This window comes from Doryrhamphus excisus, chromosome 13, assembly GCF_030265055.1.
Source record: "Doryrhamphus excisus isolate RoL2022-K1 chromosome 13, RoL_Dexc_1.0, whole genome shotgun sequence".
Lineage (NCBI taxonomy): Eukaryota > Metazoa > Chordata > Actinopteri > Syngnathiformes > Syngnathidae > Doryrhamphus > Doryrhamphus excisus.
This window is the reverse complement of record NC_080478.1, coordinates 5036582-5055337: the sequence shown is the minus strand read 5'-3', so window position 1 is coordinate 5055337 and position 18756 is coordinate 5036582. Positions and strand designations below refer to the sequence as shown.

General features: G+C 49.2%; 4 protein-coding genes across 5 annotated transcripts in view; 1 reads left to right on the top strand and 3 right to left on the bottom strand.

The window, feature by feature from the left end:
* Positions 1 to 311: 311 nt before the first annotated feature.
* Positions 312 to 2923, bottom strand: LOC131140562 (cofilin-2). The gene is made up of 4 exons (XM_058091101.1): positions 2826 to 2923; positions 1134 to 1441; positions 975 to 1051; positions 312 to 914 (listed from the first exon to the last, which is right to left on the bottom strand). Exons 1-4 carry the CDS (start codon positions 2826 to 2828, stop codon positions 802 to 804), a joined length of 501 nt encoding a protein of 166 aa, XP_057947084.1. The 5' UTR covers positions 2829 to 2923; the 3' UTR covers positions 312 to 801.
* Positions 2924 to 3249: 326 nt separating this feature from the next.
* LOC131140002 (bromodomain adjacent to zinc finger domain protein 1A-like) lies at positions 3250 to 14594 on the bottom strand. The gene is given in 27 exon segments (XM_058090026.1): positions 3250 to 3980; positions 4637 to 4724; positions 4782 to 4981; positions 5047 to 5123; positions 5195 to 5278; positions 5894 to 6051; positions 6121 to 6285; positions 6381 to 6463; positions 6535 to 6606; positions 6682 to 6785; positions 6787 to 6971; positions 7047 to 7476; positions 7550 to 7791; positions 9349 to 9446; positions 9524 to 9609; positions 9670 to 9835; positions 9914 to 10237; positions 10307 to 10432; positions 10505 to 10643; positions 10737 to 10832; positions 10903 to 11025; positions 11097 to 11219; positions 11290 to 11377; positions 11444 to 11722; positions 13217 to 13495; positions 13833 to 13956; positions 14190 to 14594. Coding segments are annotated over 26 exon segments (4104 nt in total). The 5' UTR covers positions 13946 to 13956; positions 14190 to 14594; the 3' UTR covers positions 3250 to 3804.
* LOC131140005 (dynein regulatory complex subunit 2-like) lies at positions 13850 to 18068 on the top strand. 2 transcript variants are annotated; one of them, XM_058090028.1, is made up of 10 exons: positions 13850 to 14244; positions 15277 to 15397; positions 15547 to 15711; positions 15819 to 15986; positions 16062 to 16231; positions 16344 to 16494; positions 16578 to 16730; positions 16827 to 17045; positions 17101 to 17220; positions 17282 to 18068. In XM_058090028.1, the coding sequence occupies exons 2-10, from the start codon at positions 15329 to 15331 to the stop codon at positions 17558 to 17560; spliced, it is 1494 nt and encodes a 497-aa protein (XP_057946011.1). In that variant the 5' UTR covers positions 13850 to 14244; positions 15277 to 15328; the 3' UTR covers positions 17561 to 18068. The 2 variants fall into 2 exon arrangements, with proteins under 2 accessions (XP_057946011.1, XP_057946012.1); XM_058090029.1 differs by lacking the exon at positions 15277 to 15397.
* LOC131140004 (striatin-3-like) overlaps positions 17626 to 18756 on the bottom strand; it is a 5748-nt gene continuing 4617 nt past the window's right edge. The window contains exon 16 of the mRNA XM_058090027.1: positions 17626 to 18748. Within this exon, the coding sequence (XP_057946010.1) occupies positions 18579 to 18748 (170 nt within the window). The 3' untranslated portion in view covers positions 17626 to 18578. The remainder of the gene's footprint in view (positions 18749 to 18756) is intronic.

Sequence of the window (18756 nt, the reverse complement as noted above, 5' to 3'; positions counted from 1 at the left end):
GCTCAGACGGCAAATCTTGACTCAGCTGTTGGGGTGAGGTTGGAGCAGAACCTCATTAGGGTCCAAAGTGGGTCTAAACATGTTTAACCGATGCCAATTTGTTCCATCATATTGGATTTCGCGCGGTTCTAAAGAGGATCTAAAGAGGTTTAACAACCATCAGAAGCGGTTATAAGACATTCAACTATGGTCAAAGTGGTTCAGTCTTAACGACAGAAGAAGATGGAGATGGGCGAGCCGTCACCGTGCGTTGCAGCGACCACGTGGGAAGGTCCGCTTGCGATTGGACGAGGCAGAGATGAGGCACGAGACGGGGCCACATGCTTTTATTGCAGTGGCTTCCTGTAATCTGACAAACAAGGTTCCACTTTTAAGGCGTCTCTCAGCGGGAGGGAGGTCAAATCTGCTTCCTGTATAGTGTTTCCAAAATAAAAGGTGCGGTGTAAGTACGTGTACATTGCGAGCGAACGTAAGGCGGCGAGGAGCGAGCGTTGACGACGTGGAAGCACGGCGGAGCCGCCAACGGGAAAAATAAATAAAAGTCACGTCAAAAGCCTCGTGATGTTTGGCAAAAGTGTGACCGCCATGAAACAACAAGTCATGTGGCAACAAAGTGGGAGGGGTTTGCATATTTCAAGTTAATGAGATCTCCTTCATTTTGGGGGGGGCACGGGGGAGAAAAAAAAAAAACGCTAAGTCCTTCGGGAAACGGACACACACAGCAAGCGGCGGCATTCAAGTGGGCTCGGGGGTCCGGATGGCACGGCCATCGCCTCGGCGACGTTCTGCGGGCTGATGACATCACAGCGGCTTTCCCTCCAGTGACACCACCACGTTCCCGCCCAGCTTCTCGGCCAGCGTGCTGCGGTCCTGGATATCATCCAGCCCGTTCACCTGCCACTCGTGTTTGATTCCTGAGAAGACATGATGTCATCACTCACAGGCTCCTCCTCGTCGTCGTCTGCTCACCTCACCTGTAAACTTCTTCTTGATGGCGTCTTTGGAGCTGGCGTAGATCATCTTACTCTTGAGGGGAGCGCCCTCCGGAGCCCTGCGCACAACACAGTACTTCCTGTTGATGACATGACCGGACCACGCATGCTAGCATAGCATGACGGGACATCTCAACGCACCAGAAGATGAAGACCAGGTCCTCCTTCTTGGACTCCTTGGTCTCGTAGGTGGCGTCATATAAGCCGTATCTGCAGTCGTCGAGGGGAAGGAGCTTGACAAAACAGGCGTAGGGGTCGTCCACCGTCTCGCCGATGTCACCCACCAGGATCTGCTTTCCCTCCTCCACGATGATCTTCTTCCTGTCGTCGCTCAGACGGAACAGCACCGCCTTCTTCCTCTTCTTCACCTCGTCTTGCGTGGAAGACTTCCTCACCTTCATGTCGTTGAACACCCTGATGACCTCATCGTTTACGGTCACGCCCGATGCCTGCCAATCAAACACGACGCGGTTTGATGTTGCGGCGACAGACGCCTGCGCCGGTTTTCAAAGTGGTTCAGTTTAAAGCAACACTATGTAATCGTGTTACATAACGGATCAGCCAGGACAGGTGTGTTAGCATTAGCCTAGGTGCTAACATGCTACGTGAGGTCAATCGCGCCGTACGGTTAGTTTAAAAGCGAAAACGGTGAAAACGTTCTACATTAAATTGTCTCTTTGTATTACCATCGTTATATTGTTATATAGTGTTATAGAGTTGCGCAAGACTTTATGAGGATTAGACCATAGACTAGGTTGAACCAGGAACGGGTGCATGGACGGACCAGGTCAAACCTACAAATCAATCGCGCCGCACGGTTAGTTTAAAAGCGAAAACGGTGAAAACATTCATTAAATTGTCTCTTTGTATTACTATCATTATACTGTTATTTAGTGTTATAGAGTTGCGCAAGACTATGAGGATTAGACCATAGACCAGGTTGAACCAGGAACGGGTGCATGGACGGACCAGGTCTAACCGACAAACACTTGACCGGTGGTCTAGCACCAAGTTCCAGGGTACGGAGCTCCAACTGGTTTATGGTTCTCTGTAGTTATCGTGCGACTTGCAATTCTCCACCAAAAAGTAGGGGGCGGTGTTTTCTTGTATTTCTTGTACTAATTTCCCTTGTTAGCTTAATTTATGGTAAGGAACTAATCAATGTGGTACAACTTTACACTTTTATTGTGACTGTTGACCTGAAATCAATGAAGAAGGGATGAGAAATATGGCTAATTGTCCCATGGCAAAAAAAAGTGTGGCTTTTCACTCCGCTAGAACAGAAAAACAGAAAAATAAAATATGTAGCATTACCTTCAATTTAGTGGTCAAATTAGTTTCTTGGCTCTTTTGTTACAAAAGGTTGCTAACCCCTTGTAAGACTAGTACCAGACTACAGACTAGTATCTGATCCCGACTGCAGGTGTTAATGGCTGGCCGAGCTAAGAATTCTCCTGAAACCAACCCGGGTCACTGCGGATGGTCAGGCCGTGCTGGCCTGGCTGTGGGCTAAGATGGCCGCCCCGGGGCCATACGGCCTGAGGCCTCGCACGGTCCGAGCCAATGAGGACCATTAAAAAACTCTTCGGCGTGAACGGGCGTAAAGGGAAGCCGGTACCGCGGTGCCGGTTCCGGTTCACGGCGGTGTCGAAGCGAGTAAGCGAGCAGAGGAGCCGGCGCCGATCAAGTGCAGCGACGGCCATGCTGGCTAACATCACGCTGACCGCACACCTTCTAACGGTCCACCGGAACCCCCAAAGCCTCCGTGATTACACACACCAGTACCGCTCGGCGCACAGCGGGCCTGGAGGACCGTCGAAACCCGCTTCTTACCATTCTGTCCCGGACTTTGTCGGCCAAGCTCCGCCGTCCCAAGGCTTTGGTGAGGGGGGGAAGGTAAAACCAATGTGGCCGCACAGGAGGAGAAAGGGGGGGGGGGGGGTAAGGGGATTGAGGTTGGGTGGGTGGGGGTCTGTGGGTTGAGGGGGTGCATGAGGGGACATGAGCGAGGGGCGGGGCTTCATGAGATGTCAATCAGTAAATGTAAAACATTTTACATTGAAATAAAACGTTTCAATTTAAGCAATTTCAAAATAAAGGCACACAATATTTGCTTTCACTGATTTTACCGTTTTCGTTTACTCAATAAGCCTGCAAATGTACTAGTATTGTACTTCAAGTACCAGTACTATTCAAATCAAATATTAAAATGAGTATAAAACAAAAAAAACATCAAGTCAAAAGTTATTTTCAGCTTTTATTTTCAAATGTAAGACGCGGGCTGGACATCTAACAGTCATAAATAAATAGGGTCAGGGGACATTCAACAATAAGCTGCATTCTCACCACGTCATCATCATCATCATCATCATCATCATCATCAACACCTTTCATGACATTAAAGTGAGCAACATGCTAAGATAGCAACTAATAACTTAACTCTTATTTTGTAGGAATGCTGCTGGTTAGCGGGCCTCGGGGGGGCGTGGCCACATCATGAAATGAAGTGACTGATTTAAAAAAAAAAAAAAAGCTAAACAAGGGGAATGTTTTATTTTGGTAGGCAGCAAGAACCCTCTTTGAACGCAAACGGTGTCCCTGAGAACTTTTCAACGCCACAGGAAGTCGCCCACAGGAAGTCCCCGCCGCCGCAGCAGGTCAGAGTTCAAGTCAGTAGTTTAGTGGGATTATTCTATTTACCTGAAATTAAACTATGCCCTCTGAACATCAGGGTAGGGGGCCAACAAGTCACCTCGTACTCGTAATAAGAGAGGACGGTGGTGTGGGGGGGGGTCAAAAAGGGCGTGCGTCCTCAGTGGCGAGATCGCTTGGCGGGCGGGGCGGTGCCGTGCTCCGACAGACCCAGTCTGCAGAGTTCCGAGTAGAAGAACTGCTGGAGGCGAATCCCGGCTTTGGCCTCGTTAGTGTGACGAGCGTTGTACTGCAGACAGTTGGAGAACATCAAGTCCACGTCCGCCATGAAGTCACCTGCACGCACGACAACCAGGTTCAAAACCAGGTTCAAACTGACCAAGTGGACCAACCAGAACATTAGCATTATCCTGGTTCTAGACCAGGGGTGGGCAAACTTTTTGACTCGCGGGCCGCATTGATATGACAAAATTTACAGGGGGGGGGGGGGGGGGGGCAGACTATATATTTTACACGTAACAGGGGGGGGGGGGCAGACTATATATTTTACACGTAACAGTCCACCTAGTATTATTGTATCTGTAAAATTGTCATGCAATCTGCTATTATTATTTATTATTTTATATTTATATTTACATATTTTAAAAATAATAAAATATTATAATAATTACAATAAAATTAAAATAATAATTATTATATTATTATTATGTAAAATATGCAAATATAACAATAATATTATATATAATGAATATAATAATTTGCATTAATATAATAATTATAATAATCATAATAGTTCTAATAATAATTATAATCTAATAATAATAATTATTATTATTATTATGTGCTTGTGTCCCTTTTTTCAGGAGCACTTTGTAAACAACAGACCAGGAAAGATTGGGCGGGCCGTATTCAAACACTTGGCGGGCCGGATGTGGCCCCCGGGCCGTAGTTTGCCCACCCCTGTTCTAGAAGGACCTGGGCGGTCTACAGACCTGCGCTGAGGTACTGGCAATTGTTGACCTTCTCTCTGATGGTGCTGAGTGCCATGGGCTTGCTGATGATGTCATAGTAGTCTGGCACCTGTGGTAAACGGGAGACAGGAAGTAGCGGCGTAATGCTAAGCTAACTAGCGCTCACCTGTGTGCGGGACACCAGCTTCATGAAGGGCCAGCTGTCCTCGTGGCGGACGAGCTCCACGATCAGCAGCTCGCACGCCGACAACTCGTGGACGCCGTGGTTCCTACCGGAAGAGCGGCGTCTGGACGACGAGGGGGAGGAAGTAGAGGAGGAAGTGGAAGGGAGGACGGGCTTGCAGGGTTGGGCACGTGGCGCTGTGTCTGTGGGAGGAGTCAAGGAGCGTTAGCGCTCATGTCATGTGCATTAAACTGTGAAGAAACCTCACCTGGGGTCGTTTTTTTGCCGCCGGACGTCACCATGCTGGCTTTGGAAGGAAGGGGCGTGGCCTTTTTACCCGACGCCCTGCAATCGAAAGCGCGTCTTTAGAATCAGGACACAGTGATGGCTGCTGGATCCATCTTACTGATACCGACTTGGAGGATGAGGACTTTTTCTTATTTTTGGGCGTGGCCTGGTGGCTCCTGGCTTTAGGGGGCGTGGCCTGACTCTTCCTGGTGCTGCAGAGAAACAATTGCGTTATCTTATCTTGCATTATCAGCTAGCATGATGTCATCACCGGTGGTCTAGGGGTTAGCGCGCAGACCTCACAGCTAGGAGACCAGGGTTCAATCCCACCCTCGGCCATCTCTGTGTGGAGTTTGCATGTTCTCCCCGTGCATGCGTGGGTTTTCTCCGGGTACTCCGGTTTCCTCCCACATTCCAAAAACATGCTAGGTTAATTAGCCATTGTCCATAGGTATGAATGTGAGTGTGAATGGTTGTTTGTCTATATGTGCCCTGTGATTGGCTGGCCACCAGTCCAGGGTGTACCCCGCCTTACGCCCGAAGACAGCTGGGATAGGCTCCAGCACCCCCCGCGACCCTCGTGAGGAAAAGCGGTAGAAAATGAATGAATGAATCTTCATACTACATGTTCTTCTTCTAATATTTGGACTTTGTTCCCATAATATTTCCCATAATATTTCTTTAATATTTAAAGAGCCCTGTGCCCTGTGATTGGCTGGCCACCAGTCCAGGGTGGACCCCGCCTCTTGCCTGAAGACAGCTGGGATAGGCTCCAGCACCCCCGTGACCCTTGTGAGGATAAGCGGTAGAATGATGTCATCACTCACTTCACAACTTCCTCGTTATCCGACTCTTCCTCTTCGGGCTCATCCTCAGACTGTTCTTCCTCTTCACGCTTGAGAGACGAATTCTGACGAGAAGAAACGGATCCGGATCTCATTTTGGGCTGACAATCTGGACAGAACCAGTCTCCTTCCGGAACAGACTGCGACAAAAAAAAGATTGCGTTAAAGAAGCTGTGCTGTAATTGGCTTGTGAGATTCCACCGCGTCACCTGGAGGCGGGGCCTGAGACAGTGGGTGTGGTGTCCCCTGCCACAGGCGTCGCATAACAGCATGTTGTCCGCGTCGCCTTTCCGTCTGCAAAGCCGGCAGCGAGCATTGAGGACGGAGCGGGACCACAGGACACTTCTCTCTAGGCTGGACAAATGCACAAACACCTGGGGGGGGGGGGGGCGGGGGCGTGGACATGCAGAATTCAAATGAACCAATCAGAAGCGGACTCTGCTGGTCTACGGATTAAAAAAAAAAGTACCTGAGACAAACTGGAGGAGGACAGCAGAGATTCCCTCCATCGCTCCAACACCGACTTCACCAGGCGGATGCTGTCGCTGCCGTCTGAGACACACAAGCGTGAAAGTCATAAATTACGAAAAAAGGCGGAGCATATGTCATGTGATCATCCCTACCGTCACTGGCCTGGTCCTCATCTTTCTTCTTGCTCTTCTTAGTCTTCTGTTCTTTCTTGGAGTCTTCCTCGCCTGCAGTGGGAGGAGCTACATTCATCAAAACATGTCGTAGAGGGCGGGGCTTAAGGGTGTTTAAACTGGACTCACCTAGCGGAGCTTTGAGGAAGCGTCTCTCGATGCCGCGCTCCACGTGGGCCAGCGCCCGAGCCAGGCGATGGACTGCGGTACCTTCTGACGGAAGCCTGGAAAAGACAGGAAGTGGACGTGTTTATGTCTTGGCACATGTTTTTCCATTGAGTTTCATACCTGTCTCGGGGCTTCAGGGGTACGGGGTCCACCTCCATGTCGTCCACCCGTGTGTCCGTCCCTTCGTCTGTACAATGCAACTCGTAGTTTCCCGTCTCCAACGCGGAGCGCCACACGTGTCTGTCCATTACCTGGAAGTGTTTCGGCGCCACGTCAGTAGGACGCCACATCACAATCACGAGTACTTATGCGGAACTTATCGGTACCTTGAGAGATCCCAGACTTCCCTGGTGGATGCGGTCCTCCATGTCCAGGAGCAGGTCTCGCAGTCTCGCTTCCATGAGGGTCTCGGCTGCAGCAGTGCATTCCGGTACGGATCGCGAGGACTCCGGATCATCTGGACAACGAGGATAAGAATGTTTGGGGGCGTCACGGTGGGCGGGGCGGGGCGATGCGAGGCGTTCGCTGTACTCACCTGCACACGTGTACTTGCTGCGCTCGCACGTCTGCAGCAACTCCTGCAGACGTTCTCGCTCCTGCAACAGCGCCTCCTTTAGGCCACTCTCACGATGTCCTCGCGGGTTAAGTGCGTCTATAACTTGGTCCAATTCCTCCACCGAGCTGTAGAAGAACCACTGGCTTGGTCGGCTCACTGGAGGCCCGCAGGTGGACTGGGGTGCGGGGCTCGAGCCGACACTGCAGGGATGAGGATCATTTGGGTCAATCCGGACCACAACCAGAACCACAAGCAAATATCGACCTTCCCGACCTTCCTTCTGCAGGTTCCTCCAGGCTGTGCTCCCCGTCCTCTATGGTGGTGGTGGTGGGGTCTTGGGTGTGTTTTGGGCGGGGCTGCAGCATGTCCTCCGTCAGGCCAAAACTGTCCTCCTCCACAAAGAGCGCCGAGGCTGACGGAAGGAGCCAGTAGCGGCGGTACAAACGGTCTCTGCCGAGCGGCAGCAAGCTTGTGCGTGACGCCGCCTTTTGGATACGCTCTTGGAGCTGTCGTACCTGCAGGAGGGAGGGGGGTGTGTGTGTGTGTGTGTGTAGTTAAGTCTGTGTACCAAAACAGAGTATATATTGGCACTGGTGCCTATATAAACAGTAAGCGGCTTATATCAGTGCCTTTTTTAGGTGCTAAATGAATGCAGGGTTGGGCGACCTCGTTTGTCCCAGCACTCAGAGAGAGAACTGCCGAGTAAGAGAAAAGTTTATTTTTCCCATTCAGATGCAGAATGCAACACTATAGAAAATGATTACATTTATTTTTTTGGTTCCACTCTATTACTGTATTGAGATATTATCTTTATTGTGACCCATATATCACGAATCGTATCATATGGTAACGTGCCGCACCGTTAGCAAGACTCCTACTGCTAGCACTCAGCTAACCATCAACTCTATCCTGACGTCACACAGGTCACCTTTACCAGGCCCAGCTTCTTAAAGGGCCGCACACACAGAAAACTTTTATCTTATATTTGTATTCATTTAGCGATACATACAATTTTTTTAGATTACAATTATAATAATTTAATAATATCATTCATAATATAATTTAGAATAATTTAATAATATAATTTAGAATAATATAATTTAGAATAATTTAATATAATTTAGAATAATATAATTTAGAATAATTTAATAGATTTTTAAAAGATTCTTCAACTATGCACCAGTTATAATTTATTCATTTTAATTATTAGAGTGATTATTAAATAATAATAATGATTTATAATAATATAATTTAGAATAATTTAATAATGATATAATTTAGAATAATTGGTAATAATTTAGAATAATTTAATAATATAATTTAGAATAATTTGTAATAATTTAGAATAATTTAAGATTTTTAAAAGATTCTTCAACTATGCACCAGTGATAATTTTTTCATTTTAATTAATAGTGATTATTAAATAATAATAATTTAGAATAATTTAAAAATATAATTTAGAATAATTTAATAATTTTGAATAATTTGTAATAATTTAATACATTTTTAAAAGATTCTTCAACTATGCACCAGTGATAATTTATTCATTTTAATTGAGAGTGATTATTAAATAATAATAATAATAATAATTTAGAATAATTTAATAACATAATTAAATAATATAATTTAGAATAATTTGTAATAATTTTGATTTTTTAAATAGATTCTTCAACCATGCACCAGTGATAATTTATTCATTTTAATTGAGAGTGATTATTAAATAATAATAATAATGAATAATTTAATAATAACATAATTTAATATAATTTAGAATAATTTGTAATAATTTTGATTTTTTTAAATAGATTCTTCAACCATGCACCAGTGATAATTTATTCATTTTAATTGAGAGTGATTATTAAATAATAATAATAATTTAGAATAATTTAATAATATAATTTAGAATAATTTGTAATAATTTAGATTTTTTAAATAGATTCTTCAACCATGCACCAGTGATTATTTATTCATTTTAATTAATAGAGTGATTGCGCAATGCTTGAACCACGAGTGTATCCTCCATTTGAGGCACAGCTTAGCTTTTGTACGACTTTGACCTGAAGCTAACTCACCTTCTCCTGCTCCTCCTCCTGCTCCTCTGCCGTCAGGCTGGCAGGAGGACATGGCGGGGCTTTGTGGTCAGAAGCCGTCAGAGATCCTCTGCCCCCAGCTGCAGGAAGAGGAGGTCCAAAAATCAATGCTGGTGTTTGACGTGACGTCATTTCCTGTCAGGAATGCTCTGCTTACCTTTGGTTTCATCCCGCACTTCCTGCTCCTTGAGCTTCAGACGTTGCTCCTGCTCGCGCAGACGCTCCTCTTTACGGAGACGGACCCTGGGGGAGGGCGCACGTTCATCAGCCTCAGGTCATGTTAGCTAATGAGCGTGTGTGTACCTGTGTGCCGCCTCTTCCCGCTCTCGCCGGTGCTGCTCCGCCCGGATCTCTCGCAGTTCCTGCCTGGCGGCACGCTGCTGTTCCACGCATTCCTCCATCAGGTCTCTGCTGGACGCCAGGGACAGCAGCTTGCCCACCAACGCCTGCAAGATAACCAGCTTCTCACCTGCACACACACACACACACACACACATTAAATGCATGCAGGCGCTGAGCAGGACGCCAACGAGCTACAATGGCTGACCTGGCATCAGGTCATAGACGGCCAAGCACGCCAGCCTCCTCATGAGCGCCGGCTGTGCCAAACACAGCTCCACACACGGGTCGTCCGTCAACGTGAATCCGCCTTGTTTCTGGTAGCGGAACTTGGCGTTGGCGTTGTTACAGTCGGCGCCGGACGCCAGGATGTGCAGACGTAAAATCTCAGACAGAGTGCAGCTGTTCAGGTCCACTTCCTGGAGGCTACAGCCCAGATGAAGCGAAGGCCACGCCGCGGCCGATGACGACGCAGCGCTCACAGCCAAGTCGGAGCGGTCCAAGTCATCGTCTGGAGCTTCTGGTAGGTCTACTAGATGTCCACGCACATATTAAATAAACATCCTGGTCCTGAAGATCACGTGTCAACTGTGTGCGTTACCTTCATCTTTAGTCACCTCCTCTTGCTCCTCATCCAGAGCCTGGAAGATGGCTGTGATGAAGAAGAAAAGCAACTCACAGAGAGGACCTTCTGGATCAGAACCCACCAAGGCCTCCTCTAGAACCTCTGCAGCACAAACAAAAGCGGTCCAGTTAAGTCCAGTACTGGACACACAGGAGGCGAAGAACCGGTTCTGACCAAGAGAGACTCCATCCGGAAATTCATCCTTCAGGCCAAAGTCCTCCCCAAAGGACCGCAGGAACTCCAGAACCATCAACGCTTCTCCAAACAGCTGGGCTGGGAGACGAGTCCTCACAGGAACCGGAGTGGGTAGCTCCTGTGGGAGAAGTTCAAGCAGACACAGAAGGTCCAGTGCTGGTTTGTGAGGGGGCGGTGTTTGGGGTCGGGGTCTCGTGGTGCATTCACAGACCTTAAGGTCGTCACACTCCATGTCCTCCCTGGGTTTGTTCCACAGCTTCAGTCGCTCTGCATACTTCTTCTTCTCCTCCTTTAACTTCTCTCGTTCCTGCAAAGACCCTGAAAAGTCTAGAACCTTCTGGACTCTATCTGGTGGATTTGACTAAATGAGGACTCACCAGATCCTTCTCCTGCTTCCTGCGCTCCTTCTCCTCTCTTCTTCTCTGCTTCTCCTCCTCAAACCTCCTCCTCTGCTCCTCCTTCAGCTTCTCCTTGTCCAGCTTCATCAGCGAAGTGCTAGCCTGCACAATATCAACACCACATTCACGTCACGGCACCCAAGGTCAAAGGTCAGCAGGAGCGTCCATCTCACCTGTGCAGGTGAGCCCCGCCCCTCTGCTTTGACACCAGAACTGAAAGGGAATTGTGGGGGCTCATCGGGAAAAAAGTGGGAAAAGTTGTGTTCGGAGAGCCGGTACTTGCTCACGCTGGACGCCTGCCACACAGGAAGTGACATCAGATGAGACGCGGCCTCGTAACGATGAGGGGGGGAGGGGCTCTCTCACCTTCAGCCTGATGGTTCCGTTGGCGGGTTCGCAGTGCTGCTTGAAGAGCAGCTTCAGTCTCTCTCGGGACGCCACGTTCTTCCTACGACTGAACACAACGCCACATCAAGCTCCGCCCCCCACACCGCTTCTTCCTCCTAAGCGTGCGTGTCACCTGATCTGATTGGCTCTGACGACGAACGGCTTGGCATGTCCGTCTGTCGTCGTCCTGACCTCATATTTAAACACCGAAGGGCTGAGAGGCGTCTTCTGCGACCTTTCACCTGCTGACCTCTTGACCTGTGAGGCGGGACTCTGGAAGGCGTGGCCCTCTTCGTCGCTGTCGCTGATGACGATGGCCACGCCGTCCGCGGACGCGCCGTGACCGTTGTTGGTGGACGCGCCGTTGGCGCTGGAATGTGGAGGCAAGACCCGAAGGATCTCACACAACCGCCTGACACACACACACACACACACACACACACACGTGTTTTAAGCATGTTCCACATCATTGCTAGACCAGGGGTTTCCAATGTGTGGCATGGGGGCCATTTCAGGCCTATTGTTTTTTTTTTTAATGAAATGTTTTAAATAGAGCTGCACGGCAGTCGAGTGGTTAGCACACAGACCTCACAGCTAGGAGACCCGGGTTCAATTCCACCCTCGGCCATCTCTGTGTGGAGTTTGCATGTTCTCCCCGTGCATGCGTGGGTTTTCTCCGGGTACTCCGGTTTCCTCCCACATTCCAAAAACATGCTAGGTTAATTAGCCACTCCAAATTGTCCATAGGTATGAATGTGAGTGTGAATGGTTGTTTGTCTATATGTGCCCTGTGATTGGCTGGCCACCAGTCCAGGGTATACCCCGCCTCTCGCCCGAAGACAGCAACCCCCCCCCGTGACCCTGCTGAGGCAAAGGGGTAGAAAATGAATGAATGAATCTTCATACTACATGTTCTTCTTCTAATATTTGGACTTTGTTCCCATAATATTTCCCATAATATTTCTTTAATATTTAAAGAGCCCTGTGCCCTCTGATTGGCTGGCCACCAGTCCAGGGTGGACCCCCCCTCTTGCCTGAAGACAGCTGGGATAGGCTCCAGCACCCCCATGACCCTTGTGAGGATAAGCAGTAGAAAATGAATGAATGAATCTTCATACTACATGTTCTTCTTCTGATATTTGGACTTTGTTCCCATAATATTTCTTTAATATTTAAAGAGCCCTGTGCCCTGTGATTGGCTGGCCACCAGTCCAGGGTGGACCCCGCCTCTCGCCCCAAGACAGCTGGGATAGGTTCCAGCACCCCCATGACCCTTGTGAGGATAAGCGGTAGAAAATGAATGAATGAATCTTCATACTACATGTTCTTCTTCTAATATTTTGACTTTTTTCCCATAATATGTATTTAATATTTAAATAGCCCTGTGCCCTGTGATTGGCTGGCCACCAGTCCAGGGTGTACCCCGCCTCTCGCCCCAAGACAGCTGGGATAGGCTCCAGCACCCCCATGACCCTTGTGAGGATAAGCGGTAGAAAATGAATGAATGAATCTTCATACTACATGTTCTTTTTCTAATATTTTGACTTTTTTCCCATAATATTTATTTAATATTTAAATAGCCCTGTGCCCTGTGATTGGCTGGCCACCAGTCCAGGGTGTACCCCGCCTCTCGCCCGGAGACAGCTGGGATAGGCTCCAGCACCCCCGCGACCCTTGTGAGGATAAGCGGTAGAAAATGAATGAATGAATGTTTTTACTAATGAAATAATTCGTAAGATAGAGTTATCGTCGTTAGCGTGCTATTTTTGACGGCCCTAGTTTGAACAATGTTTTGTTAAAATCCAAAATAACGTATATAAAATGTATCCCCATTCATTTGTATGAACCCGACCCCCACTGGAAAAGGCTTGGTGACCCCAGGACAAGAATCATCCGCCCACGCTACCTGGTTCCGTTGCGTCCGCTGACATCCACCCTCTCTCCGGCAAAGAAGCGCTCTTTGACAAAAGCGTGGACGTCCTCACAGAGCTCGCTCAGTCGGCCGCGGTGGCTCAGCGCCGCCAGGTGCAACAGCGGGGCCACCAACACGGACGGAAAGTTCCGGAGGCTCTGCTTGGCCCGACGCTCACTCTCCTGCGCCTCCAAGTAGGTGAGACCTGCTCGCCCGGTCAGAGCGCAGCTCCACACCAGACTGTTACACAGGATGGTCCTCTCGAAGAACTCACTGCGGGAGGAGGGCAGGTAGACTTTTAATACAACATACTTCTCATAATATACTCTAAAGTCCCCACATTTGAATGTTTAGCAGCTCAAAAGTAAGAGAAGATGAAGATTTGACAGAATGAATGAATGAAGTTGGTTTGGCCTGCTGGCGGCTAACAAGTGACACTTAAAGTAGCTAGCTAACTTAGCTAAGCTCTCACCTGCCGCCCAAACAAAAACACGTCAACGTCAAGTTTCACTTTGAATAAACTAGCTGTTGTGGTCTGGTGCGAGAGTTAATAAGTCGAGTGACGTCACGGCAGGTAACCCCCCCCCACCCCACCCCGGGTCAGACTTACTCGTAGCTGCGAAAGACTTCGTGTGTGATACGGCAGAGGAAGACCTCCTCGTCGGGGCTCAGGTCGGCCGGAGGTTCCTGGCGGATGAAAGCCTTCCTGTGTAGGAGCGGCATCTCGGCGGCCGCTTGCGGAAGACAACGAGACGATAAAGACACACGACTTCACACAACAACACACTAAAGTAGTACCGGGACCGGAACCGGACTTTCAAAATGTCTCGAAAGGCCTCGGGAGCGCGCGGGTGTCTTTTGTTAAGACGCGTGAACGAGGCGGCCGCGTGGAGACCAACTCATTGTGCCGCCTCTTTTCAAGTGTGACCCAGTCCAAACCCAACGGAACCTCCGGTACAGGACGCACCTGTTCTGGCTCAATAGTACAGCGACGGTTCGGTTGCCGGTTGATCTCGTCCCGGGTGAGTGAATGCCTCTGTAGAGGACAATCCGCGACACGAACCAACTGTCCCGGATCACCGCAGGCTTGTTGACCAAGTTTTCGTTTACTTCACGGGCCGCAACAAAGCTCGGAAATGTCTGTGTGCTAGTGTCGTGTTCCGTTAATTGGCGTGAGATGACGAGAAACGTTTCTTTGCACTAAAGCAGCGGCGCCTCGACGACGCCGGCAGTCCAAATGTCACTCTTTACTTTTAAATATTTGCAATACGTTTTTAGTTTTCACCACCGAGCTGAGTTTTACGTATAATATATACATATACACACATATTTATGTGCACATACAGTACATATAGAAACACGTGCATGTATATGGAGCAAACAGACATATATTTCAGTACTTTACATAGTCATGTATGGTACGAACCGATGTGACCTGATTTCCTTCACCTTCCCGTGAACGCACCACGCCGAATGAATCAGTAGGCGGAGCTCAACAGTCACTCACAGCAGCGGTTGGTTGGCGGTGCTGCCATCCCACGTTACCCGCCAATGGTTGCCAGGGGAAACCACTGATGATGAAAGTAAGATTATGACGTCATTAAAGGACACTGAAAGCAACGGAAGTATCTTTGTAGTTACTTTGAAACTCGATGAATGTATTCATGAGTTGATACTATTATGTGCAGAATGACGTTTGGGTGATTTATAAAGTTTGTGCTATAATTTTTATAACAAAATAACACTGTAAGGGATTAGAAATGATTAACGAATAACGATTAAGTGCCAAAAGATTAAGTACATAATTATTTATTTTCATGAGACAATGACGACCTCCGTCATTATTTCTAAACTCTAACTTTAATTATACATTTATAAAATAAACACCGAACGAAATGCAAATGTTTGTCATTGTCTCGTGAAAACAACTAAATAGGTACCGAGTGTGTAAAAAAAATCAACTTTATCACAATTATTTAGCGAAATATATTTTAAATAAACGTACTATTTTTGTGTAAAAAAAAAAAAAAAAAACCCTAAAACTATTGTGGTAGAATCGACAATAAAGGCGGCACGAGAAGGCGGAAGTGCTCAGTGGCCGTCTCCATGGAAACGCCACGCAAACTTTGCATACGTTATCCGGACAAGCGCGTGCACGACGCCTTCGAAGCCAAGGTAAGTTCACTAACCTCGCTTACGGCAATTAGCACTCATGCTAATTGCTAATTGTGGAAGAAGCAGAAAGAGGGCGGGATAACAGCACCTTGGCTGTCAATCAAAACATCTGCGAGTACCTATAATCAAGCGCGCATGCGCACTGCTAGCTTTGCTGGATGGTGAAGATGCCAAGGAAGATGAAGAAAGGAGGCAGGACTTTGGAGGAGGACGAGGAGGAGGAGGAGGAGCAGCTTCTTCAGCGACGTCGGCAAGTGAAGGACCAGCAGGAAACCGGCAGAAAGAGGGAGGAGCTTCTGACGCTCTTTCTGAAGGTCACTTCAGCATTCCCATGACGTCATTTGTCAATGTCTGACGTTACATTATCATGATGATGACGTCACTTAGTGACAGCTGAAATGGGCGTGTCTCTGCGGTGCAGGACAAAGTTCTGAGGGAGGAGAAGAACTCGGCCGTCAATCTTGTGAAGATCAATCAAGGATGGCGAGCCGTCCTCAGCCATGCCAGATCAGCTGAGCTACGCCGTGACATCGCCATCTTGCATCAGACATTTGAGCGACAGCTGGACGGCCTCGATGATGTCATTAAGGTGACATAGGAGCTCTGCCGGCCGGTGCGAGACAAAAGCGACGCTGACGCCTTGTCGCTTCCTGTTTGTTCCCAGAGCTTGACATGTGACCTGCAGGAGGCGGAGCGTCAGTCGGCTCAGGTGCGGCGCCGTCACCTGCAGCATGTGGAGCGCATGCGGGCACTGCAGGACGAGCGCTTGAAGTTCGTGCGGCGCCGCTGGGAGCAAACCCTGCAACACATCAGTGACGGCTTCGTGGCTGAGAGGTCAGCTGTTATAAGCCCCGCCCCCCAAAGCCCCTCCCCCAACCACGCCGCTGAGGTCACTGGAGAACTCCCAGGAAGGTCTTGACCTGCATCTTTGTCTTTTGACTGGCAGGAGCGACATGATGGCGCAGGCGGCGCAGCGTCAGGCCTGCCTGGAGGACACGGTGTTCTCGCTGGAGCGGCGTCACGAGGACGTGATGCGTGACGTGCATCAGGTGTACTGCGACAGCATGGCGGCCCATCAGAGTGCTCAACAGGACAGAGTAGAGTCCGACGCGTACACGAGTTTAACCTTGTGGTCAGCTAGCTCACCTGCTAGCTCGCCTGCTGCATGTCCTCCCACCAGGTGGTGGCGCTGCGCGGCGCGGACATGGAAAAGCTGGCCGAGAAAAGGCGTCAAAGACAGGAAGTGGCTCAAACGGCGGAGCGTCTGATGTCCAGCACCCAGCGTCTTGTTCATGTGACCAACATGGACGTGAAGCGAGTGCGGCAGCTGCAGGTCACTACTCGTTCCTCTTCGTTCCTCTTCACGTGATGCCTCATGTCTGTTGATATTGCGGTCACATGACCGAGTCGCCATCTTGTTTCCTCTCAGGGTGCGGTCATCAGCTTGAGGTCAAAGCTCAGCTCATTCGAGACGGCGATGGCGTCCGAGGTAAATGACGTGACTGTCGCGAAGGTCGAGTTGAATGAAAAGACTCGCGAGCTTCGGGATCATCTGACTCGAGCTCGCCAGGCGGCGAGGAAACAGCTTGCCGACCTCGCCCTCCAATGTTCCGCCGCTGACAAGAAACTGCAGTCGGTGATCGGCAAGGTGGGCGGAGTTTCATCACCGTGGTTACACGGTCTTGAACGTGTTTATTCCGCAGGGCGAGAAGGTTCTACACGCTGCCGCCATGTGTTGCAAGCTGGAATGCGCTTCCTCTTCATCATCACAAGGCGGCGTTGGCGAGGACCTGAGGGCAGAAGGGGCGGAGCTAACAGCAATGGTTCAGATGAATTCCATCACGACGTCACAGTGACCTCATTAACCGATGTTCATGTCCACAGACGTTTCCTGAGGTGCGTCGCTTGACTCGCCGTCTCAGTGGCGCTCTGCTGCGGCGAGACGCTCTGGCCAAGCATCACGAAGAGCTGAGGCGCGACAACCGGAACCTGAGACATCTGGTGCGGCGTCACCTGGACGCCATCAAGCTCAGCGGCAGCACGCTCGACGGAAGCCACACCCTGCTCACCGTGAGGGCTGTGCCGACCACGGCAAACCCCGCCCTCGGCGCCAAACGCCACACTGTCATCGAGGTTGTCCACACCACCGAAAGCTTGCTGTGACGCCGTGACAGGAAGAGACGCTGCAGAGACAGCCACTTCCTGTCAATCGAAAGAATAAACATTAGTTGGAAGACTAGAAAAAATACTTTTATTGTGGTAATCATGCAGGACACCAACAGGAAGTAGTAGTAACACGTTAAGTCGTAAACGTCAGCTGCTTGCCACGCCAATCCCTTGAGTTGAAAACAAAAAGTGAAAGGAAACAAGCCAATCAGAAGGTGGCGTCGCTCCAGGAGGCCCCTGATTGTTTTCTCTTAACTTTCTTAGAAGGACTTAAAAAAAAAAAATGGTGGCCACGAGCAGCATGGCTCCTCCCCCCTGTCGACTATGTCAACGGGAGAGGGGCGTGTCAGGCCGCAGCCTCCGTTGTAAAAACACAATAAATAAAATAATCGCTGATTGACGTTTAACTGGCAGGTGAGGCTCCGCACCTCTGTAGCTCCTCCCCTTTTTTTTTTTTTTTTACTTTTCTTTGTACTCCACAGTTCTCCTGAACAGGAAGTCGCTGGGTGGGCGCCGAGATGTTTTCTGATTGGCTCAGCTACTGCTGAGGTGATCACATGACCACGTGACTGCAGTCCTGAGTCCCGTTGTTGGCGGCGTATATATATATATGTTTATAAAAAAAAAAAAAAATGCTTTGGTTGGCCGCCATCCGTGTTTGAGTTCATGGCGAGCTCAGGTCGTGGAGGTCAAAGGTGGTTTCGTCCATGCAAGCAAATGAACATAAACGTGGACGTGAAGGTCCATTTGCTGGCGCCGTCAAGAAACAACTTTATTGTTCGTGATGACATTGTGACAACCTGAGGACCGCCGGCCGCTAAGGAAGTCCAACATGGAAGCGTCGGGACGTTCCGAAGACAAACAGCTGATTGGTGGGATGAACGGTGACACGCGGGAGGAGGCGGGACTTTAGTGTCATGTAGACTGATGATGTCACAGGTCAGCTGTCTCCAGGCGGCGTGTGTGTGTGTGTGTGCGAGGCCATGTTGCTCAGGACGTTTGCGTCGCTCGTGTGCTACACGTAGACCCTGGCGAGGGCGTCGGCGCCGGCCGAGGCGATGTACGCCTTGGAGGGGTGAAAGGTCACATCGTAGATGGCCTCCTCGCTCTTCTTGCGGTGCGCCGTGATCTCCTGCACGCACGTCTTGGAGTCCAGGTTCCACAGACGCAGCGAACAATCGTGACCTGGAAGA

What these genes read in the sequence shown, in the direction of transcription:
- LOC131140005 (XM_058090028.1), top strand. Translation starts at nt 15,329, where the DNA reads ATGGAAACGCCACGCAAACTTTGCATACGTTATCCGGACAAGCGCGTG. An exon ending in GACGGCTTCGTGGCTGAGAG is followed by an intron (nt 16,232 to 16,343) that starts GTCAGCTGTTAT and finishes TTTGACTGGCAG; the next exon opens with GAGCGACATGATGGCGCAGG. An exon ending in GGGCGGAGCTAACAGCAATG is followed by an intron (nt 17,221 to 17,281) that starts GTTCAGATGAAT and finishes TCATGTCCACAG; the next exon opens with ACGTTTCCTGAGGTGCGTCG.
- LOC131140562 (XM_058091101.1), bottom strand. An exon ending in GACCTGGTCTTCATCTTCTG is followed by an intron (nt 1,052 to 1,133) that starts GTGCGTTGAGAT and finishes TGTTGTGCGCAG; the next exon opens with GGCTCCGGAGGGCGCTCCCC. An exon ending in CATCAAGAAGAAGTTTACAG is followed by an intron (nt 915 to 974) that starts GTGAGGTGAGCA and finishes ATGTCTTCTCAG; the next exon opens with GAATCAAACACGAGTGGCAG.